This window comes from Uloborus diversus, chromosome 8 (assembly GCF_026930045.1).
Source record: "Uloborus diversus isolate 005 chromosome 8, Udiv.v.3.1, whole genome shotgun sequence".
In the NCBI taxonomy this organism is placed as follows: domain Eukaryota; kingdom Metazoa; phylum Arthropoda; class Arachnida; order Araneae; family Uloboridae; genus Uloborus; species Uloborus diversus.
Window position 1 is genome coordinate 100,477,311 of NC_072738.1, and position 25,423 is coordinate 100,502,733.

The 25,423-nt window shown below is 35.0% G+C and overlaps 1 protein-coding gene across 1 annotated transcript in view; it reads right to left on the minus strand.

Annotated features, from left to right (window-relative positions):
• Positions 1–1,011: 1,011 nt before the first annotated feature.
• LOC129227583 (monocarboxylate transporter 10-like) overlaps positions 1,012–25,423 on the minus strand; it is a 120,360-nt gene continuing 95,948 nt past the window's right edge. The window contains exons 2-9 of the mRNA XM_054862168.1: positions 24,868–25,229; positions 14,095–14,217; positions 13,213–13,329; positions 7,049–7,189; positions 5,653–5,878; positions 3,677–3,783; positions 2,318–2,381; positions 1,012–1,693 (exon numbers count right to left, since the gene is read on the minus strand). Coding sequence (XP_054718143.1) covers positions 1,536–1,693; positions 2,318–2,381; positions 3,677–3,783; positions 5,653–5,878; positions 7,049–7,189; positions 13,213–13,329; positions 14,095–14,217; positions 24,868–25,229 — 1,298 coding nt within the window. The 3' untranslated portion in view covers positions 1,012–1,535. The remainder of the gene's footprint in view (positions 1,694–2,317; positions 2,382–3,676; positions 3,784–5,652; positions 5,879–7,048; positions 7,190–13,212; positions 13,330–14,094; positions 14,218–24,867; positions 25,230–25,423) is intronic.

Here is a 25,423-nt window from a genome sequence, read left to right on the forward strand (position 1 = left end):
TAGCAAAATCTTAGTGATTTATTCCTCTGAATAGAGAAAGATTAAAATTTTTGTAAGTCGCTGTTTAAATCTCGATTTAATTTAAAAAAATAGGGATATCTCCTTCACCTCCCAAGTACAGAAATGTTAAATGGGAAACTGATCTCAGGTGAATTATAAGACACTCTTAGGCACTTTTCAAAGTTTTTGCTTTTTCTGTGGGATATTGATTGTATTCATTAAAGTACATAACTTTTTCTACAAGAGTTATGCCATTCCCTTGAAAAACACTCAACATGAATTAGAGATGTATGCCACTTATAGGATGCAAGCGCAATTTCGGAACTACAATATTTTCCAGGCCTTTGGCAGTGGTGGTTCCTCTATATGACCTCGTGAACCTCCAACGAAAACAAAGGGATAACCTTTTAAAAAACGATAAAGCACATCACCCAGAGAGATATATTTGCTAATCCCCCTCCCACTCATTTTTAACACTCTTAGTTTCTGTGAGTTCTTGATCCTCTACCGTACGTGCGGTCCAAAACTCTGCTTGAAAATAGCTTATAGTAGCAAAAGCGTATGAAAACGGAAGGAAAAGCACTACTGTATAATATTCCAATGGCACAATTTTTTGTGCTCCCCTTATGACAGAAGATTGCCATATTTGATTATTTATCAAAATCTTTAGAAATTTGGCTCAAAAATCTTTTAAACTTTTGCCGTCACAAGTGCGTGTTAACAGCACTGTCTTAATACATGGTAAATGAATTCTTTTGTTACACAGGTTTTGGGATTCAGAAATTGCTTCATTTTTCACTTTAAATTTCCTTTTGTAAAAAGCTATTAAAAACTTTTAAGAATAATTTTTAACGAAACGAGGACAAACTATGCTTTTTAACTATTCCCTCGATTGAAAAAAAAAAAAAAAAAAAAAACACAATACAGAACTAAAATTCACATTCCATAAAAATGTTATTGATTTATTTGCCTCAAAAATAAATAATTAAAATAAAATAAATGCATTTATAAGTAGCTTGTGCAACGTTTAATTTTTTGTTTTGAGAATTTGTTGGTGAACCTGCATTTGAATCTTGGTTTGATTCCTTTTAAGCATCGAAAAAGAAATGAATGACATGGTGCTAATTTTCTTAACTTCAATAACATTTTATCCGCTTGATTATTAGTATCATATATTTTTAATTGATAGGTATTTTATTATATTGTTTGATTGTACTATCTTGACTGTTTAGCAATCGAAAAATAAATAAATAACATTATAAAAAAATAAATTTACAGAAACATTGCTGTTGTTCCAGCAAACATCTTATTTTCTCTTTAACGAGTGCCTAGTAGGTAATGTGCAGACGAAGGTAACCGGCAGATTACCAAGGTAATTTGAGAAATGAATCGATATTCGGCACTTTACGTGGATGTCCCTAGTTAATCTGAACATTACCTGGATAATCTGCAGAATAACCGATTTCTGCACTTCAGCGATGACACATATGTCTGAAACTATTTTATCACTTATACGCTTTTAAATTGTCCTTTTGTTACACTTGTGATAAATTAGGTGTTGCAGGCTTTACTGTGCATGTCAAAGTGTCTTCTTGTAACCGAGAATGTTCATCATAAGTTGTCCAGTTGCCATTTAGTTTCGATTCATCGCCATCTTTTAAGGGCAATTTTTCTGGTATTGTCAGTTTCACATCTGTTAAAAAAAAAGAAGAGAATAAAATGAAATTAAAAAAACTTATTTAGAAGCATTCAATAAGTCTACAGATTTTAATAATTCAAACATATTTTAAGTGTTACATATTTCCATATATTTGCAAATTTTTGGCAAGTGCACTAGCCAGGGACATTCTCAAATTAATGGGAAAACCTGACAAGAAATATTTTTTTACTTACTGGAACAAAAGAAAAAAGAGACAGATGAAAATATTTCCAGTTTTTGCAGGAAAATTACATTTATTTATTGTTAATAAATGCATTTATCTTAGTCTCCATGGTGAAGGTATACTTGAAAAAAAAAAAAAAAAAATTATTTTGGAAAATATTTTCCGCTGATTAATCGGGAAATTTTAACCAATTATAAATAATCGGTAAAGTGACCAATTATGGTCGATTAATCGGTGCATCCCTAATTGAAAGATTTTCCCATTGTATTGATGTAAAAATAAGTGCCACTTTGTAGTTAGTGGTATTCTTTTAGAAATCCTAAATGTAATCTTTACATAACACGTTTTACATTCTACTTGAAATTCCATGAAATATTTTTAAGATTGAAATAGTCGAAGTTCTTGTTGATTTCATCTTAATGTTATTCACCTACCATTTGATGAAATGGGGACTGGTGCTTTTGTATTTTCTTGGTTGTCAAGAATGTCTTCTTCTGGCTGTAAATTCAAAAACATGATAAAATTAGTTGGTAAGACATTTGGCGTTAAGTAAAAGTAAATTAGAAATTTGTTGTCCCTAATAATTTTCTTAAAATTGCAAATAGTCTTTTCTCTTGCGATTGCGATTAGAATATATTCTCAGTCAGATCAGATATTTTATGCTCAAGTAGCTTCATTTTGGCACTTACATCAATTTGCCTCACAACTTCAATTCTTCAACACCTTAAAATTTGAAGAATTTCTTACACCATGCTTGAATTTCCTAAAGCTTATTCTAACAACAAAAGAATACCAAATTAAATATAAATTCTTCCAGACGGTACAGCCGTTTAAAAAGAAACTCTGTATTTCCTTCGACTTTATAAAGAACCCCCCCCCCTCCCCTAATCGTCGTTCGAATAATATCTTCAAAAACTTTATTAATAAGAATTTTCCATCTGCGTTGAATTTTCATAGATATCAAGAGTATCATCTACTATGTTGAAGAGGGAAAAAAATCAATGAAAGATTTTTTTTTAATTTTTTTCTAAGAGAAGAAAATGAATAAAATTCCAGTACAATTTTGAAGAAGAAAATTCAAATAAGCAGAATTTCTGATCAATAAAAAACAAAGAATAATTTATTCCCGAAAAAAAACAGCGATAAATTTAAAAAATGTTTTTATTTCATTTATTTTTTCTCCCCCTCTTTTCTCTTTTTAATATTGATAATTTGCTGATGAACTATCCAGTTTGAAGACTAACGGACAGGAAAACATGAGAAAATTAATAATTTTAAGATAAATAACAGATTTTTGTAAATATTACAATACATTTCTGATAATATATTTTTGGAAGCTTGAATCATTCCAAAACCCACGTTGTTACAAAAACTCAGATCCCTCATTTTTAAATTTATGACACGCATGCAATGAATACACATCAAAAGAAGCGGAATAAAAATTGCATGGCAGTACTGTCAAACCAGGGATTGTATGGAGTTGGGCAAACGTCCAGCTAAGGCGAGTCTACTTGAATGATGGGGAAAAGTAAACATTTGATGAGCGTGTTCCGTTCATTTAAATTTACAGGATAACATATACGTCTACCAACGCTGAACATCCCTAAAAATTAATAGATGCGTTCATTTCCGCCTGTAAATTGGATGTTTGCCTTTCCATACAATGCGTGGTCAGACAGTATCTTGTGCAGTTTTTTTTTTTTTTTCGTCCAGTAATAGTCCACCGGATAAGTATTCTTTCTATAGAATACAAGTTATGACAGCTAGAATGGTAACTGAAGTAAAATATTTACCTCTGGTAACCTGTGAATCAAGCAAAGAAGAAGTGCGCCCACAATGGGTGGAACTCCGGCAGCAAGGAAGGCAACATTGTAGTTCTTCATGTGATCGTACAAAAGACCTGAGAATTACAATTCTATAGATTAACAAAAAACTTTTTTAAGTAAAATTGTACAAATATTCAAGCTTAACAATCGTTCATGCATTATTGATTCTACATTATTAACTCTGAACAAAAGTTTTAAAAAAGAAACCTTTCTGGAATTCATGAAGAAAAATGAAATGATATACAACTAAAGCATTATTCTGTTAAATACTTGTCGAAGTTACATGAAACAGCAGGCGGCTGATGCACTAAAATAAAAGGGGTGAGGGCAGTTAAGTCGGCTGTGCCACGTATAACTGACCATTTTTTTTAATTTCGCAGTTGAATTTTAATACCGTTATTGATTAGATTACCTCCTCTAAAAGATCCGGAACACGGCCTCAAAAACCGTGTCAGATCATGCCCGCAGTAGACTCCTTCCTTCCATTTCAAAGCTTCATTTTAATTTTTATGAATAGCATGAGAGAAATGTGAAACACAAAGTCGATTTTTCTTTCTTTAAACACGTGAATCGATCAATTTTATCATTTTCGATCGATTGTTAATTTTGATCTTCGAAAAGTGGAGGGGCAAAGCCCCCTTACTTTTCAAAGTGAGAGGGGCAGTTGCTCCCATTGCCCCTCCATACGAGCCGCCTATGTATGAAAGTGTCGGAAAAGCCAACAAGTTACGGCGATCTTTTTTTTTACATTTTAATTCCTTGTCATAAATGTACATTTTCCCAGCAGCAATTGATGATGTTGTCAACACCATGCCCAAAACACTTTTAGCATTTTTGGCCTTTCCTGTCCAATTCATTTCTTTTTTTTCAAATCACGAATAGGTTCCCTCCTCCTTTACCTCATGTCAAAGAAAACAGTTAATCCTCAATGAAAAGTCAGTTAAAATACTATTTTAACCTAACCAACCTGCACAGGGTTCCGCGCAAATTGAATATGGGATCGTCTTAATAGAAGACAGAATTAAGGAGAGATTTAATACTCAATAGTTATCTCATAGCAGTAAGTTACCACCCCTAAGCCAGGGCTAAGGCAGAACTACATGCATGCATGTACTCAATAGTCAGTTAAATACTATTTTAGTCTAACTGGTCAGCAGATCGAACGGAATATTGCAATTTTCTGAAAACTATGACTTTAAAGTTTCCTGTTTTTGACGTGGTGGATTGTAACGACGTATATGAAGTCTTCCATCATAATACGAATTTTGAAATGAACGACACTCGTTCCACAAAGCCTTGCGCTACATTTCTTTAACCTCTAAGTACACTATAAAAACAATTCAGAAACGTTCCTGTAAAATAATGGGCAGCTAATTTGCCCAATTTCTGCCAGCAACATATCTTGCACAAAACTGGAACGTTTTCCGCTTAAATTCAGTAACCTATCAATTCAAAGTATGCCCGAATTCATATCCTGGAATCTATCTGAAGAATTCAGAAATCTCCCCGGTCATGTGTCTGGAACCTTCAGAGAAAACTTAGGTAGGTTTCATATAATAGCTTGGCACTTTCCTGATTTACCAAGTAAGCTCCGACTTGCAAGTAAGTACCGAGCAATTCTTGCAAAGCTACAGAATCTAGTTACTTGTTCACTCTTGTTGGGAGCTTAGACAACATGGACGTTGGACGGGCAGTAATCCAACTGAAGCCGATACACTTATTAAATACGCTCAGATCAAGTAATTTTGAAACTGTGAGCTAAAAATATTTTTCACAGCAGTGAGAAGTCTGCATTCGTGCAACTTCTAGCAATTCAGGATTCCTTTTGACAAAAATACTTGATTTTCACAGGAAATTGATGAAAACCTGAAAAATTTCAAAACGTTCTACGGAAATAATCAGTGACGCTTCAGAATTTTTTTAGTGTAGCATAAGTATTTTACCAGCAACAGGTGGTCCAACTGTGAGAGGTATAGAGCAGAAGCCGAGTAGAAACCCTATGGCTTGAGAGGCCCCTTTCTGCCCCACGACGTCGAAAGCTATGGGCCCCAGCAGAGAGATGAAGCAACCGTCGAAGAGACCCAGGAAAAGGCACACTACCACCAAGAAAGCGAAATGACGGGCGAACACGAGAACCATGGTGAGAATTCCTATTGACAAGAAGGCAGCCTGCGAAGACAAAGAATAGTCAATTATACCATTGTTACGAAAACAACTTTTATATCTGTTTGTAAAAATTGCAAAAATGTGACATACACTCCAATTGACCAACACTCCGTAGTTGTTACGAAAATTAGTCAAATTCAAAATAAATAACATGTTTAAAATGATATGGGAAAACTGACCGTGAAAATTTCATGACATTCACATTTATTTATTTTTTTCTTAAGATGTTGCTCCTATTTTTGTTATGTCGGTCATAATATGGTAAGTGCTACGGAGGACTGGGCGACTACTGTTGGAGGATATGTCAAGGCGAACTCATTAGTATTAAATGAATTTATTCCGCAGAACAAGTTACTTTCCGGACTGTCCTGGTGCTAAACATAAGTATCTTCACAAAACCAGTAGCTGAAACAAAATTCAGCAAGCACGCAGCGGGAATGTCAAGAATCGATTATTATCTCGACCAACGTGTTCAATTTATAGTCAGAAAACACTTCAAAATCACATAAGTTGTGAGTAACAACTTCCTCATGATAAAGGCAACTACAACAGTTTACGTAACTACTGACAATGTTAACTCAGAATCCCCTGTACTCAACCACTTTGTGGTTTACCAGATGGAAGGGACCCTGAAAACAAACCACTTAGTCCCTATGCGGAATAGGACGATTATTGCTACTATGACATTTCATGATAGCAGGGCCAAGGTGGGCCATCCTCACCCCATAAAAATAATAAAATTTTTACTACTCAGATTTCAAGCCTGGGCTCTAAAAGGGTCGGCCCCTAGGTTCCGACTGGCAGACATCGTCTCTCGTCGACACTGGCAATATGCCGCTAGCTTTAAAAAGTGCAGTGATCAGAAGGAATTTCACTTGCCTTCCCAATACTGCATCTGTTTAGACTTTTAAGAGCAACTAAGTGCTCAAAAAACCAACTAAGTAACCTTATTAAGGTTTGCACGAGAGCAAAGAGTATTATTGGGGCATATCTAAACGATATTGTTATTTATTACATAGCCATTTAAGGCTTATAGGGTCAATTTTAAATTTTTTTACCAGATAAATTTCTATAAATGAATAAATTGCCGATAGTAAGCACACATGCAATGATGCATTATGGCTTATGACTCATTTAAAACACTTTTTATGATTGTTATGGACATTCGATTACCTGCTGTAGCATAATTCTATTAACGGACGGGAAATCTGCTAGTTTTCCGAACACTATCCTGCCGATTCCAGAAGTCAAACCGATGCAAGTGACTAGAATTTCTCCGTTTGCTTCTGGAAGAATGTCCTTCACGTGTGCCACCTGAAAAAAAGAAAACAAGGACTGCATTAGCAAAATATTTCTCATATGTCATTCAGCTTTTTGAAGTGGAACTTTTTATGCGAGGGCTTTGAAATTCGAATCGGCAAACTTTTTGTGTTACGGAAGTGACGTTAGTTGTTTTTTGTGTGACGAAAAGTCGCCAATGTACTCTTCTCCCTTTCTTTCCTTCAGTTGTCCGTGGTTGCGTGTATTACGTTGAGTTCAGTTGTTGGTTATCAACCAACATCCAATGAAACCATTAAGAAGAGATAAAATGGAGGGATTGAAGACCTTTCATTCATGAAACCAAGACCCCATGTCACGTGATAGATTTTAAAGCAAAGCATCGGAAGAAATCTGGTTTCTTTCATTTGTTTCACGCAAAAGTGCCAACCATTCGTTGTTGTTGAGTCACGTGACTTGGGGTCTTTGGTCCGCTTTTGCTAAGCCAATGATAGGACTTGCTCCCTCCATTTCAATTCTTGATCTAAGGTGAAACACGCGTGTATAACTAACGCATTTAGAGTGTTGTGTAGTCTTCTCGTTGTTTACAATGTAACGTACCAGACCATAAATAATAAAAATAAACTTTTATTTGTCTGGAGTAATTGCATACAACTATGTACAATTAATTCACAAAGATTGTAAATGCAGGAACATTATCCACAAAGGACTAACTTCGTTGGAAGTTCAAGCTATATATTGACTTTACAAATCAAACTTTGGAACATTGCGTTCCCGAGAGAATTTCAGACCTCAGTTCCAGCTCGTGGCGTAACCATCTCTGCCTCCAGATGCATTTCAGACCCCCGGAGAAAACTTTGGTTCTCCCCACAGGGTGGTCTGTGCTCCGAGACAGAGGGGTGGAGCGGCGCCGTAGTGACCGCAACTTTTGCGTAATCTTGAAGGGGATCTTGTGTAAGACCGTGGGACAACTCGTGGTTGCGTGTGGTCTCCAAGAATGACCCCCTAACAAGACGTAATCGTCGGAGGCCGAAAAGAACCGTTGAGACCTCACAACAATCTATTTTCTTCATTAAAAATAAAAATTTGTTGAGAATAAGTCTGAAGCGTCTCGGCTGGGACTTGATCTGAGGTCCGATGGTTTCGAAGCTTAGCGCTCTGCCGATCGAGCCACTGTGATTGCCAGTCAGATTGCTCTGCGCGGCAATATTACTGTTTTTACTAAAAGTATAATTTCTCTCCTTAAGAGCGAAGAAGATGATGCACAGCGACCAGTAGCGTAACTATGGGGTCAAGAGCCACTGGCGAATTAAAGAAATTGCGCACCCCCTGCCCCCAGGGTCGCACACTTGTAAAATCACCGGAGGTCATTGTGACCTCAAAAAAAAAAATTTTTTTTTTTGGAACATTTTGATTAGTTGATTCGACAAAGAAGAGGCAGTATTGTAATTTTTTTTCTTATTTCCGTTTTTAGAAATGTTTTCAATGATGCCCAATGTTCCTTCTCTTTAGATGTTATGTGTCTCTAGCTCTTTTTCTTGAGAGGTTTTTTTTTCATTTTTTTAAAAGCATTTTTGAAATTCTATGATCAAAAAAAAAAAAAAAATCTTTAAATTTTTTTTTAATCAGTTGAAATGCCGCCTCCCTGGCTGCTGCGCTCTTGGCGAGAGCCACGCCTGTCAACCCCCTCTTACGCTACTGACAGTGACAAATATATGTGCAATTTTATGATAATAAATGAATGATAAACAAAATTTATGCCATTCAAAAGTGATTGATGAGTAATTAAAATGTTTACCTGTGATACAAAAGTTTCACTTCTATCGAGTGTCTCTACAGCACATCCTGTTTTTTTTTTTTTTTTTTTTTTTCTTTCTTTCTTTTTTGAGCAGTAAGAGTACTTTTATTTAAATTACAAAAAATCAAATAAATATCGTCGGCTGAGAACTACAACTAGGTAACTGTATAAATTTGAAAAAAATAGAATGTTTCATTTTTGTTGAAAAATTTTGTTCGGAAGTAGACACAAAAGCATCCACAGCACAGCCTGATTACTGCAGGGGCATGCGGGGCACAGGCCCCTCCTCATAGATTTCAGGGGGCCCAAAATCTCCTTAATTTATCATGCTAATTAAAATAAATAATGATTTCACTCAGAATCTAGAGTACAATGATGTCATTGATATTTCTGCAAAAGCAAAGACAAGGAAAAAATCTCTTTATTTGTTGATAAAAATTCCCCTTAAAAATTTGATCTCTGTGCAAATTTCAAAACTACTCCAAGTTTAGTCTCTATTTACTATTAAAAGTTATATCATAGTACCTTTGATATTTACCGTAAACTGGCAAAGTTTAACCCCGTCTTATATAATTACGAATACTATATCTCTTCTAATTTTTAAACGTTGTGATATGAGGTTACCTCCAAATTTAGCATGGTTATGGTTATACGCAAGTATCGAAATATTTTATAGCTTTAGAATAATCGGAAATATAGAGGGGCGGGGGGGGGGAGAGGATTAAATTAATTTATTGCCCAGTGTCTTCAAAAATCTTAGTCGGGCCCTAGGGGGGCCTTGAAATACAAATGAGCCCCAGGTCCAATATCAGAATGATCAGGCTCTGAAAGCATCTACACTGGTGTGCAAAAATTAAGGACGAAGTCGAAAAATTAGCATATGGGGGGGGGGGGAGCTGAACGAAGAGGCAGAGCGGACAGAAAGACCAATCAGGAGATTAAGTAAGGTGATGTAGGGTAGCACATGCGCAGATATGCAGGCAGACGTAATGGGGGAGTGTCTGAGTAGTATAAAGCATGTTGTCGGTGTAAGATCAGCATTTCTGGCAAAGAGATTGCATGCCGTATAGCAGTTAAAATCACGCCGAGTTGCTGCCTCACCGAGAAATGGCGAATAATCAATCTGTTAGACGACATCTGGATGCTTTTACCCGAGGTCGAATCATTGGGAAGTTGGAGGACGGCCGCAGTGTGACAAGTGTGACTGCAGAGTTCGGAATTGCTCACAGCATCGTTTCACGACTTTGGAGACAATTTCAAACTACAGGAACAGCTATCCGGGGGTTCAGTAGTGGTCGTCCACGAAGAACCACACCCGCAGATGACCGGTATATTGTCTTACAGGCCAGACTGCCGTGTGCAGGTAAACGGCAATATCTGCAGAAATGAGTTTTCGAGACATTTGAGGAAACGCGTTTTGTATTCAATACCAAAAATAGGGAAATTTAGGAATTAGACGGGGTTTTTTTCGTGCTTTTTTTCAGCGGCAATCAAATAAGCAAGCTTGTACGGTAAAGCTGACATACAATAGATCATAAAAATGCAAAAAAATAAAAATAAAATAAATAAATAAATAAAATGAAAAATTTGCTGTTACTGCCGTTTACCTGCCCTTTGTTTTTTATTTGGAAAAAATAATCCATTTTTGAAGGGTGATATCTCGGGAACTAATGATACAGTCTGCAGCTAAAATGGTTGCAAATATATTGTACAGTACAGTACAGCCTCGTTTATCCGGACTAACTGGACCAAAGGCAATCCGGATAAACAAAAACCCGGTTGCATGGTTAATAAGCAAAACACCATTACAGATATTTTTTTTTAAAAAACCGATGTTTTGCAAAAAAAAGAAAAAATACATGGAATTGTTACATTTTATCACTTATAGTTCAGCTCAGTGGTGTCGGGCTGGCTCTCCGAATACACCACGTTTTTTGTTACGTAACTGTAACTTATTATACGACCTATGTAGGAATTGTTCTGTTTGACCACGGATTGTATGGAATTGGCAAACATCCAGTTGGGGCGACTCCATCTGAATGAGGGGAAAAATAAAAATTTTATGCGCGTATTCCGCTCATTTGAACGGGACCTCAACTTAATTTAGAGGCTAACATACATCTGCAAAATCTGACATCCCTGAAAACTAATAGATGCTTCCATTTCCGAGTGTAAACCGGATGTTTACCTTTCCATACAATCCGTGGTTAGACAATACATTTGATCAAAATAAATATTGTATATTTAACGCATTTGGAGTTCCGTTCTAGCTATCACGATTTCGAATGGGGTCGTTTCTGAAATTTTAAAAGTACAGTAAAACCTGTAAAGTTGACCACCCTTGTAAGTTGACCACCTGTCTATGTTGACCGCTTTTTTCAGGAACGGAATTAGTCCTATCTCATATAATGCAGGAAAACCTCTGTAACTTTACCACCTCTCTATCTTGACCACCTCTCTATCTTGACCACCTATCTATCTTGACCACTAATGTTCGCCAAATTTGGTTGGGAGTACTGTAAAAAACCCTTTGTAAGTTGACCACTTGGTTTATTTTTTTTTTTTACTTTCTTCAGCAAATTATTTTATTTTATTATTTATTTATTTATTTATTATTATTTTTTTTTTTTCATAGCTTTCCAAGAATGTTTTTAATGCTTTGATGACAGAACAGCATTTTACTAACTAAACAGCAGAATAAAGCTTAATACTGCTCTTTATTCTCCAAACTTGTTTTTCATTTGTTGTTCTATTTGAGATTGCTTTTTGTACTCTGTTCAATGAAAATAGGTGTCAGTAGAAAAGTTCAGTCTTTCCTTTCGGTTGCAATATGTTGTGACAACACAGGAATTGTGCTAAAAAGAGATCTTGTACATTTTGATTCCGCTGCAACAAAATATGTAGGCCCTCTCCCTAGTGACCAGCAGTGTCTATTAGTAAAGTAAATAAGTCTTAGTGCTAGTTTTTTTTTTTCTATTTTTTCTTCAATTTCTAGGGCCGTTAGCCCCTTTAAGGACGCAGGCCTATCGCACTGCGGGTACGCAGATCTGGGCTTGCTAATGAGTAAAGTTACATGTTTCTGGTGCAAGGGATAAGAGATAGGATATTTTGATTTTGCCTTTATGAACTGGGAGAGTCGAGCTTGTTGCTCTTTGTGCTATAAGTTTTACATAAAAAGGCTTCAAAAAGAAAGTTAGCTGAACTTGAGATTAATAAAAAGTATGAAATATTAAAATTAACTGAAAATGGAAAAAGCCAGAGAATATTAGCTGGCATATATGGAATTTCTAAAACTAAAGTGTCTAATATAGTTATGAACAAGGAAAAACTAACAAAATTATTTGAATAGTATTTTTAATTATTGTTTTACTTTCAATAATGTTAAACAATGAAAGTGAGTTGAACAGAAAGAGTAAGGGTGAATTCCTCAAAAAATGAATACATGGTGCAAGAAATGACCAAAAAAAAAAGTAAAATAAAATAAATTATTACCGCCCTTTATAAGTTGACCGCCTAAGTACTGCACCGCGAGTGGTCAACTTACACAGGTTTCACTGTATTTTTTGCTGAAAGAGCATGCTTAAAAACATAGGATTTGACCATTTTTTAAATAATTTGACAAAGTTTACTATTTAAAAAAAATATTTAAATCGGTGCGCAGACTCAATTTTATTTTTTACGCTTCTGCGCATGACATCACAAATGATGAACTGCCATTCACTGTTGCCATGAACGAAGAGCGTAATATTTAATTCGCTTCTGAATTATCATAACCTGGAAACGGATAGACAGCAAGCATAAACATTCAGCGCTCCAGTAGAGTAGCGCCCAAGTTATAATATGTGAGAGTCCCAGGTGAGTTTAAGTGCAACCTCGGAAAAAAAAAAAAAAAAAAAAAAAACATGATAATTCATATAATATATGCGAAAACATTTTACAGTAGTAGCTGAATTTTTCATAATTTCGCTGACAAACAGTGACTGAATGAAAGAACACGGAAATTGATGCACCAGGGTAAATTTTGACGCTGATTTTGCAATCAGCATTAAAGTTTAATCATCGTTATCTTCACCTGAGATGAAAATTTGTAGTCGTCATTTTACAATTTAGAGTTGGTGTTCAGTGTAAAATGAAGATAGCAATTACTAAGTTACAAAAAGAAGCAAAAATGATTTTTTTTCGACGACATCATAAAAACAAAAAAAAAAATTTTCTTTGTGAAAAAAAGAAAAAAAAAGTGAATAAATTATAGTACACTTACTAAATGAACATAAGGCACAAAATATCCAAACAAAGCTGTTGGAATGGCGAAAACCCATAATAAATATTTTTTGTTTTTCCATATTGAGGTAACTAGGCACTTTCCACAGCAACTTGCCTGAAAACATTAGATAAATTATAAAACTTCAACAAAATACTATATTCATACGTTACAAGAAAATTCAAGCTTGCTACAACGTACGACAGATGTTCGGAAATTCTGCATTTATAAAGGAAACTTAATTTTTCAAGCTACCAATTGCATGGTTTATCGATTTTGAATGCTCTCTGAGGAACTTTTATTTAAATCTTCTTTATCTTCTTTACTAATAATAAAGCCCAAAGCCTCTCTGGAGGATATCTGTAGGATGGCTGGATGTCTGGATCTCTGTGACCCGCATATCGCCTAGACCGTTCGGCCGATTTTCATGAAATTTGGCACAAAGTTAGTTTGTAGCATGGGGGTGTGCACCTCGAAGCGATTTTTCGAAAATTCGATTTTGTTCTTTTTCTATTTCAATTTTAAGAACATTTTCCGGAGCAAAATTAGCATAAGATGGACGAGTAAATTACGAAATTATCATGACGTGGAATGGGAGAGCGAATGAACATAGCCAATTGGCGAGAAATTCGTCATCCATTATTTGTAAATATACAGGCGAAGCGAATGACCTTTTAATTTTCAACTACGGTCAAAGTCGTGCGGGTTCCACTAGTATTTATGTAAAACTGGGAACATTGCGTTTCCCTAATAAATAATCATAACTGATAAATAATCAAAAACTATATGCAACACTTGTGCAGTTTAGTTAAATTAACTGTACCGTTACCGTCGCAACATAAAAGCCGTCTGTTGCGACGGCATCGAATGTACGCCACTTACTTCGCTTTCCAAGCTTTCGTCGGAGTTGTGTGCATCTTTCTCTGTGATTCTTTGGTGCTGTACATTAAGTGGGCGGAACGTTAAAGCACAAACCATCAAGGAACCCATAACAAGGGAGAGTATCTGCAAGAAAAACAAAGAAAATATTTAGAGTATATTTCGTCAAGTGATGGTTCTGGTGTTTTCATAGAAAATGGCATAATTCAAACAATTAGTTGGAACAATTAAAAACTGAGCGTATGTACCTATGTATGTAACTATGTACAAGGGCTGATTCAGGGGAGGGTCAAAGGGTCAGCTGACCCCCCTGTGACAAGAATTTTTTTACGACTATTATAAAACTTCAGTTTTTTGAATCCGAAAAAATAATTCATGGAATCAATATTAACTTCTTTCCAACTACTTTATAGCTGTAATCTCATATATTTCGCAGCTTATGATAATGTGACCAGACTGTCTACTTAAAGAAATGGACAGTTGAGTTTTGATGAAAACTTGAGGGAGTATAATCCATGGAGCAGGTTGCGCCATTAAAAATTTAAAGAGGGGCGGGTTGAAAGGGTTTTGCTCCTATTTGGGGGGGGGGGGGTGAACATCACCCATGAAGAGGAGGCACCTCTGCTTAGCAATAATTTTGCGTAGGAGGTATAGATAGATGGCCATTGAAACTTGACCCCCCTTACTAAAATTTCTGGATCCGCCCCTGACTATGTATGTATGTCCAAGTTACTTCTCCCGAACGACAGTGAACTGACCTTTGAACCAGGTATCAATGGATTCGTAATCTTCCCGTCTTTATGTTTGGCTATCTAACATAATCCTCCGATGATAATTAGCGGAGGTATCATTTAAAAACTATTAATTATGACACTTAGATTTCGACCTAAAATCCCTATTTTTCGAAGGCTTTCTCCATTCAAATTATTATTCAGTGCTTCATCTGAACTTTTCGCAGCAATGCTTTTATTAAAATTTATAGCGTGAAGAAAATCATTGAGACGAAAGATCTGTTGGGGTTTTTTTTTCTCTAGAATACGAACAAGTAAAATTCTGGCTTTTGTTTCAAAGACTTTTTCTGTAATCAGGGGATTTAAAATGTTTACTTTTTGGTTATTTTTCCACAATCTGCCGCAAAATTTTACTGATTTTTTTTTTTTTTTGGTTCAAGCCTGAGTGTTGAACACGCGTCTCGTGACATAACTTTCATTTTCGAGGTGGACCGTGCAAAGTCGGGTAACGCAGCTAGTATATATACAGTGGCTCCCAAAAGTCTTCGTACACCTACGACTTTCAACGAAATAGGCCCCAATCCATTGGTTAGAACTAATATTTCGGAATAGGTATTTAATTATAAGATCTATGATCAATTTTTAACAGAACTACATGAAAAGTTTTTAAAAAATATTAAAACTTAATTTTTAACTAGTATGTTGTGGCCATCACGAAACTTTCTTCTATATTTTTCTTTTTTTTTTTTTTTTTTCTGATCCCTCCCCATGCTTGACGAGGAAGCAATATTCCCAACAAAAACAAAATGACACATGCAAAAACTTGACGACTATCCCAATGTCTGAATTATTGCAAAAGCAAAGCAAAGAGCGAAAATTGAAAGTTATTTTAAAAGCCTTGCTTGAATGAATTACAAATATTTTATTTGTTAACAAACATAAGATGGCAACAGTTAAAAATTTTAAATCATTGAGATAATATTTCCATACAATTAAAATCACGAGAAATACGCAGACGACAATCTATTACGATTTATCTTTCTTATTGTTGCATTAATAAAAATATTTTTATTCGCAAAAAAAAAAAAAATCAACACCTCTTGGAGCGATCGGCGTCAAAATAGAACCAAAGCCTGTTTACATATGGATTCACATATATTCCAAATTTCAACCAGAACGTAGCATTACTTCTTGAGATAGGGCACTCAAAATGGAAAAAAAGAACGGGTGATTGCGCTACCTCCTTTTTAGCTGTTGACACAAAAATAAAATCAGTTCTTATACCCACTAAGGGCTACTTGCCGATAAAAGTTTTCTTTCATTCCGTTCATTATTTCTTGAGATACAGCAGTCACAATTGACGACAAAAAACGTTCTATAGCTCAACCCCCGTTTGAGTTATTGACACCAAAATTGAATCAGCACCTGTTCCTGTTAATACCAACATATGGACCAAATTTTGTTTGATTCCGCCAGTAACTTCCTGAGGAATAGCAAGCACGCGTAACTCGAAAAACGTCCCATTGCTCCACCCCCCTTGGAGGAATTCGCGCCAAAAACTAATGGGCACAAGTTCACATAGGGGCACATATGTGTACTAAATTTCGTTCGATTTCATGCGGTAGTTTTTGTTGTAGAGCGGCCACAAAAAACTGGTCACACACAGACGTGACACACATACATACACACACACACACACACACACACACACACATACATACACACACACAGACAGACAGACATTTTCCAAAAATGGTCGAAATGGACTCAGCACACCTCAAAACGTTCGAATCCGTCAAAATTCGAAATTCGAAAATTTGCACGAATCCAATACTTTCTTCTATATATTAGATATAGAAGAAAGTAAAAAATCAAAAACCAAAAAGTGCCGGAAATTTTATCTCACAAAAGTCTTCGTACACTTTATAAAATGTCTATATATTATTGAATAATCTAACTTTTGATTAAGTTAATAATTAGTAGAATATCATACAGTATTCATAAGACCTTTTAAACGTCTGGGAATAGATTTCATTCTTTTTCTTTCTTATTTGTGCGTAATTTCTGAGTAAGTGTTCAACCACACTTTGAGTTTTACTGTTTCTAGCTCTATTTTCATTTTAAAGCCCTTTTTTCGTAATCTAGCCTCCAGATATCTCTAAATACGTTACATTAAGTTAAAATCTGGAGATTGAGGGAGTATTTTTTAAACTTTAGGACAATTTTCGAGGCACTAGACGCAAACGTTGAAAACCGTGTGCTTCTTATCGTTATCCTGATAAAAAAAACAAAGTTGTTTCCAATAACCAAATTATTGGCTAAGAGTTCCAAATTGGTTTTTAAAATATTTAAAGGAACAGAATGATTCATTATTTCATCAAAAAATTCCAAACTACCAAGTCCTGATGCTGATATGCACCCTCACACTAGAACACCTCCACCGTCCTGATTAACTGATCCAAATAAGTTCTTAAGATTAAGTTCCTACTTTTTTCTTCTACTTACAGTTATACAACAATTCAACCAAAAATGTTGAATTAATTTTTATCTGTAAGTAAGACGTGATTCTAAAACGTTTTTAGCTTATTTATAATTGATTTTGCGACGAAAAGCGCAAGCTTTCTGTTTTTCTCACGACCAAGAAAATTTCTGCGGGAAGAGGTCCCATATAATCCAGCTAATCAGAGAACTTGGCGAACAATTTTAGGTGAAAATTAAATCTAAAATGTTTCATTTAACTCTTCAGAAACTTTTACAGCACTCAAATGTGTATTTTTCATAAATTTTTTAACTTTAAATCTCCGATCACGTTTTGTCAACTTTTCCGGTTGACCTTTTCTTACCTTGTTTTCGGTCCGATTCCTTTCTTTAAAGCATTTTATCAAGCACTTTACTATACAAACAAATAAATTAACGAATTTAGAGACATTTCAAACCAATTTACCACTACTGTGGGGAAAAAATTCAAATTTTGAATGGTGTTTGCGGTTTTTTACGAATACCAGCCATCTTACAGTAATAAGCACAATATTAAGGAATAAATAAACAAGCCAAATGACTTATAAGGGTCAACACAATGCAAAAATATTAATAAAATGGCATATGATACTTTTAATCATGAATTTATTCGTAAATATTTGAGTGTATGATGACTTTTGTGACGTGCTCTCTGTCTCTTCGTTTTCTGACCCATTTCAAAAAAAAGATCCATCAATATTTTGAAAAAAACCAATGGGTTGTATTTAGAATGACATAGGAATGATGTGAAAAAATATTGGACTTCATATTCGAATTTAGTTTCGAGTTATTTTGGTTTTACTAAAAAATTTCAAAGTGTACGAACACTTTTGGGAGCCACTGTACATATATTTTAACTTACAAAAAAACAAACATCAACAATGGGCGAATTTCAGTAGATATAATTCAATTTGGTGCTGTGCATTATGATTTATAACAAAATTTAAATAGTCTTTAAAGTATGTTTTCAAATAAAAATTACTGGAAGAATTAAGATAAAAAATATAAAAATACCATGCATGTCTTTTTCACTTTTCCTTTCTTCTTTTCTGAATTTAATTTTTACGGTTTTATTTTTATTTTTATTACCTTTTTTTTTTCGGTACCAGTGGTTCTTGAAGTAGAGGATGTTTATAAAGTACTGCTAGTGCAGTGATTAACAAAATTCATTGACAAAAATAATTGAAAAAAATACATCAGATTTAGACATATTTTTTTTCTTTCTTTTTTTTGCCCTTTATTCCAAAAAGTTTTTTTTTTTTTTTTTTCTAAACTTTAATACACTTCTACGTGTGCACCTTACTTTTCGTAGCCTTGAGAAGATTTAAATGATTTTCAACTTCGAGCCAGGCACCAGCTCAGTCAGAATTTACCTTTTGGTGAGGAGGGTTTGGTCAAAAACGTATATGGATATTAAGTGTCATACTCAAATTGGTAATATGTGCCAAAACCAAAGTTTCTGGGTTGTTGACCCTGAAAACTCCTCCCGTGGCTCCCTTGGAAATTTTATCTTTCACAGACGCCATTTTCAGTTTACAATGTTAGCGCCACCTACATGTCTTCAGTCAATATTGTACTTAAGGGGGAAAACTAGGTGAGATAAAGATCTTTTTTTCCCTCACGCGACGAAGGAATAATTTATTTCAACAAAAATATTTGGAGTGACAAAAAAAAAAAAAAAAAAAAAAAAAAAAAAAAAGACATCATAAATTGGCTAGTCTTTAAACTTGGCGCTATATCGCAATATTTGGCGCCAAAGATCATTCATTGTCAACGCAACATATTTCCCTATGTTTGACGATTGGCGAGAATTCTATCGATACTCTCTGCAAAGCTATCTTCTCTTCATCGGCTTGCAGCAAACTGAGAAGTGTAAATGTTAAAAATAATCCTCTCCTGCGTCCTAAAGTACTATTTCATTGTATCTTTTCTTCTTTCATCTATTCCGTCTTGTTATTGTTATTGCAATTTCAAACTGCAGATGCTACCAAAAAATATTAAATTGAAAATATATGCTCTGAACAGCATAAAAATCATGAATACCTCCAATTGAAAAGCAATGGTCACAGACCAAGCTGTCTATAAAACGTTGTGCTACTATCTGAGGTTCATCGAGCATTAAAGACTGTGATGAAGAATGAGCAGACTATTCGTAGTTCAAATAAACTGTAGATAGGACGTTTTTTTTTTTTTTTTTTTTTAGCAATCACATTGCTTATTGTTCTCATTTGACTGTCCTTGGCGTTACGCTGATTTTATTCCCCCCCCCCGCCTCCCTCTGCAGCACCACCGTCGACCGGCTCCTCCCGATGCTGCTCCTCTAGCGAAAACCGTCTCCAGGTTGCGTCCATATCCTACACACACATACACCTACACACACATACACATACACACACATACACCTACACACACACGCCTACATTTTCACACATACACCCACACACTCATGCCTGTACACAGACACAAACACACACGCCTACACACACACACATACCCACACAAACACACGCCGACGTATACACACTCGTGATTGCGAAAAACATAATTTGAATTCAAAATGTCAAAATTCAAATTTTTTTTTTTTTTTGCATTTTCGTCAGACATTTTACTCTAGCTTTATTAGACTCAAAAACAAGGATAGCAAAACAAAATGAGTCAGCATTTTGCGATATCAAATGAGAAAATTGGCGTAATAAACTCAAGAAGCAAAAATTTATAATTTTAAAGCTATTTGTGTTTTTGTCACGTTGATTTTCTTATTTATTGTTTCGGCATAAATGTAAACTTGTTACTATTATTTTATGACATATTTGATTGTCATTTTTAAATAAAATTTTTCTTATAACATAAAAATTAAAGTTGTAAATATAATTTACATTGCAAACTTTCTTAACTTACTCAAGCAGAGAATTATAATGCTCTCAGTTGCTAGCAGCTAGTTTTGCTACTAGGGGGTTACAAAGGCATTTTCATGGTTCAAATATTTTTCTGCATCACAGATTGCGAAAAATGGCAGACTGAAAAGTAGTGAATTCATGTGAAACTTTCCAGACATATAAAAAATCGACTTATCGCAGAGAAAATTATTCGAGCACATCATGTCTGCGTCTTATGAACACTAGTTTTTAGTTAATATTAACTTCAAATCCACCATTGATTTGGTGGTGGTAAGTGGGGGGGGGGGGGTAAATCCGTAAATGAGCAAAACCGGCAAGAATTGTCACCACAGTCCTCATAAATAAAATATGTGATAAAGAATTGGATTAAATGAAACATTGCCAAAAAATAATGATATGCAATGCAGTAATACATCAGAAAAATTGAATAAGGGTTTGCATTAAAAAATAAACATCACGTGGTCTTGATGAAATTTTCTTGCTATTGGTAGATAAAAAGTCCTTTAAGAGTCAAATACAAATCAATACTTCTCGATGTACTGGATCAAGGACTATTTGGCGCCTGTTCTGTATGGAAATGTAAATAACTGATTCTTCGACTCTTATGGTTAAGAAGGAAGACTCTTCTTTGGCCTTAAATCGAGCAATAAAGTATACTCGGGCTCGTTGACCCTAGCGCATTACATAAAAACAATAACAACAGAACTCATAAAAGCGAAAAGATGCAGGCCCGTGTCCAGGATTTCATAAAGGGAGGGGTTGAAATTTTTTACCTTTGTAACTTACGTTGTCAAAGGAAAACTAACTACGCGTGTTGAATAGTTCATTTTAGTTTGATAACTAGGCCTTTTTTTTTATATACCTTTTGTGTGTGTGTTTTTTTTTTTTTTTAATGAAATCTTTATTTGTACAGTTGAACATTTTGTAAAAGCACACATATTTCTTTTATACCACCTAATGCTAGTTTCTTTTTTTTTTCTTTTGTTTTTCCATCAAATAACATTGAACAGGAATTTAATAAAAATAAAAATTTTATTTAAAAGAAATTGCTGTTTCGCATAGAAACACTTTTCTAATGTGTGAAACGACTAATTCATCCAACACTAAAGGTGTACCATAAAAAAAACCTAACAGTAAGCAAAGTAACCATTTTCCCTGCCCCTAAACTTTTTTTGGGGGGTGGGGGGGGGCTACTTTATTGTCTAATATTCTTTTGAATAATTTCCCCCTGCATGCTTACAGCATTGCCGGACTCTTCAGCCATTCCTTCGTCGTTATTTTTTCAAGTACTTAGAAGCGAAGGGGCTTGGGAATCCTATAATTGAGGAAAATGCTAATTGTTAAGCATGGGGAAATATTAAAGAGGGTGAATACTGTTTCAGAGTTTAACTCTAAAATTAATTAAAACTTAAAATACATTTTGGAAAATCATTTAATGATTCATTGATTTTTTTTCTTTCAATGGGAGGGGTTTAACCCCTAAAACCCTCCCCTTGGACACGGCTAAAGATGATAAACCTGACGAATAAAAGAAAACTACAACTCAGTAAAACTGAAACAGTTGATGGGTGTTGAAATGAACTGGGAACATGGAAACAGTATAAAGTAGCAGCAACAGATCAGAACATGGATAGAAACTGTGTGATGTTTCTAAATAAACTCAGATCGAGTTCTAACTTAAACCTCAGTACAAAAAGCTGAGAAAATTATAGAAACTTCAAGAATAAACATGTAATAAGTAGACGCGAAAAATAGTTTTTACAATCAAACTAACGGAAACAAAAGTAGACTCACGCGCGGCGTAATTTACATCTCCAATTTGAGATCTTGTTTCATAAAATAAAAACATATTTAATAATTAGAAATATTTTTTTTTTTACGAAGTGTGCATTTTAAGCAAAAAAAAGGTTTATTTGTTGAGGAAACTTTGCAGTAATAAAATATGCCAAATACAAAAATATTCAAATGCTTTTCAGATGCCGCTAGTGGCATAGTTGAAATGGCAGAAACATACCGCACTGAGGGCTCCAGTTCGAATCGCATAAAAGGTGCCAAATGTTCTCCATTTTCGTTGTATATGATGCAATGTCTCCGATTACATGTCAAGTACGCCAATTAATAAGAAGTGAAGTGTTAAGATAAAATTAATTAAAATAAGAAAACAGAACCATAGTATAAGCAATACACCGACAGTCCGGTTATGCCATCCAGAGACTGCAATATCGCCCTTGTTATGGACCCATCAGTCTTGAATCGACATTAACCAAACCGGAGGCCGACGACATATCATTGAGGCTGAGAGTGCCAACAAACTGGTATCTGAAGTAAATTTAGCACACGAGCGAGAGCCCGCAGTAATGACTGTTCAACTAACTCGTCAATTGAAGGCAAAGCTTGGGTACAGTAAGATTTCGCTCTTGAGCCAGGACTGAAGCAGAACTAAATGCAATATAGAGGTATTGCAGTTTCGTCCTTGTTATGGGCTTATTATTCTGCAATTGACATCAGTCGGTATATTACATGTAGTTCTGCCCTAGCTCTGGTTTGAGGGCGTAACTTACAGCTTAAGAACCAGAGTATGGTTTAGGCCAGTGTCTGAAACTCTTTAGAATTCAATAATTTCAGAACCTTTTATAAATCTTTCTAATGCAGAGGGAATTTTTCTACTTATGTACCGTGAAGAGGCTTTTCTGATGATTACCGTAAAATATTCACGACTGCTTGTTGTAATTTTTAAATCTGTAGCAGGCACAAGAGTCATGAAATTTAGAGATGAAATAAGCAATGTAAGAACCTTGTTCATTATGTTTTTGTAAAAATTACATCATTCCTTTTTCGTCTATATCATTATTTCATTATTGAACGGCAATAAGCCGCTGTTCGACACTTTCAAGTTATTTCAAACGAAAACATAGTATGGTGCAACAAAGTTTCATTTTTTATCTTCAATGAATCTTCTTTTTGTGCATCATACTTGATAGGGGTTGTTAAAACATCGATGTTTTTAACATCGATGTTTTATCCAGTAAATTACCGCCAAATAACCAGGGCTAAAGCAGAAATACATGAAATACACCGCCAGCTCAGTCAATTCCAGCCGAGGACTGCAGTTTCGTGCTACACGAAACTGCAGTCCTCGATGCGGTTTCGATGTTGATGGTTTTGCATTTTAATGGAAAATCATCATAAAATTTGCTCCAATTTTCTCGCTAGATAATTAAGTTTACTTATGGAATTTCCAAAAAAAAAATCATTTTGAACCCATTTTATAAGATCAATTTTTCTGTGTAGAGGATGATTTTTGGTAAGATCACTACAAGAGAGTAGAAGATTAACTAGAGAATGAGGAAGAGGTCAAAGCTATATATTGGAAAAACCTGACACTGGTCATCTGGTGCCAGAACTTGCAGTCTATTTCAAGGCTCCAGTTCTTAAACTAAAGGAAAATCCTATGCGTTACTACGGTAAAAATTATAACTTTAAAAATTCAGAGCTGGTAAAAATTGCTTTAAAGTATTTGATAGTGATGGCAACTTCTGTTCCATGGGGGGAAAGAGATGTTTCTCTGAGTTGTGGGATAGTCTGCGAAAAGAGAAATGCACTTCTGCGGAAATATAAAGTATACAAACTTCTCCAAACTGTCGACACCAATATTCGGGGTTACTTATCGATTTCCCCCAACAAGTCATCCCTCTATTACTTACAATTTGTGTTTAATTTTTAACTAACAGTACAATACATATTTCTTGCTCTTAAAAATAATTGTTAGAATTAACTTGGTATTTTTTAAAATAATTAGCACAACTTTTTCTCATCATTCAATTGACGGTAAGTGCTACGATACATTTTTTCTTGGATTCTTTTTTGATGAAAATTTACTTTGTTTCATTCAGTTTGACAATATTTCCTTATTACTATAACTAGTTTGTATTAATCGGTGCTTGTCTTATTACGAATTTTTCTCCTATTATAATACCAAGATGTTGCGAAATTATTCTTATATTCATGATTTGAGGTTCAGTATTTTCAATATATTCGTCGGGTACGTATTCTTTTGTATAGCTTAAATTATTGTAGTATATTCAAAAATGTATGTTATACATTGATAAAAAGATCGATGTTTTGCCATCGATGTCGCACTTCTAATACCTGACTTTAATCTTTCAAAGAATGAAATAAAATTAAAACATTTCAACAAAAATAGAGAGAATACATTCACGGTAAACATTGCATTACAGCATTCTGATCCCATAGCCAACTGGTTTCCTTAGAAATTTGCAAATAAAAGAGTCTCATTTTGAAACTTTCTGCAACCGCAAACGTAACGAATCATTCCATAAATGCAAAAGTTTTTTTTCTAAACATTACATACCGTGATGATCACCATTAAACACTAAATTGACCCATAATGGAGTTAACCATTATTATTTTTGTCAGTAACCTCAGGAAACGAAAAGTATTGGACCATGAACTGTGCTAATGAAAAATATTCTTGTAAAGTAAAATGTCCTTCTTGCTAGTGTTTTTTTTTTAAATATTTGTTCTTAACTGACATTACAAAAAAAAAAAAAAAAAAAAAAAAAACTAGAATATTTAGGTTCAAGAAAATGAAAACAAAATAAATTAACAACCTGTAAAGTTGCAGATAGCTCAATCGTATCCAAAAGGTAAGTCAGCAAAAGCGGCATCACCATTGTGAACACGGAGCTACCAGCTGTGACTAGACCGTTGACGAATCCTAGTCTGCGATGGAAATAGTGTCCTAGTACCACCAGGGAAGGCGTGTACGCCAGAGAAGCTCCAGAACCGAGCAGAACCCCATACGTGAGATACAGCAGCTCCAAGGATGGCACGAAGGAACTGATCAACATGCCCGCTGTGGCCATAAGGCCACCTATGAAGGCTGTCGTCCTTATTCCCAGCTTGTCTGTGAGGATGCTGGCCACTGGCGACAGAAGGAATGTCATACCGATGGACACGGATCCAACCCATGCTGAGGAGGGAAAATAAAAAAGAAATTAGTGGTTGAAACGAGCATTAGTGTAATATTTCATGAAAAGTTAAATTCACAAGAATGCACCACCACAAAACTATATATAAACAGGGACTAAAATTCGTGGCGGAACTCCAGCCCAAATTCATTTTTCTGCCCGTTGGAAGGTAAAGCGCAGTATCAGCAGAATTGAG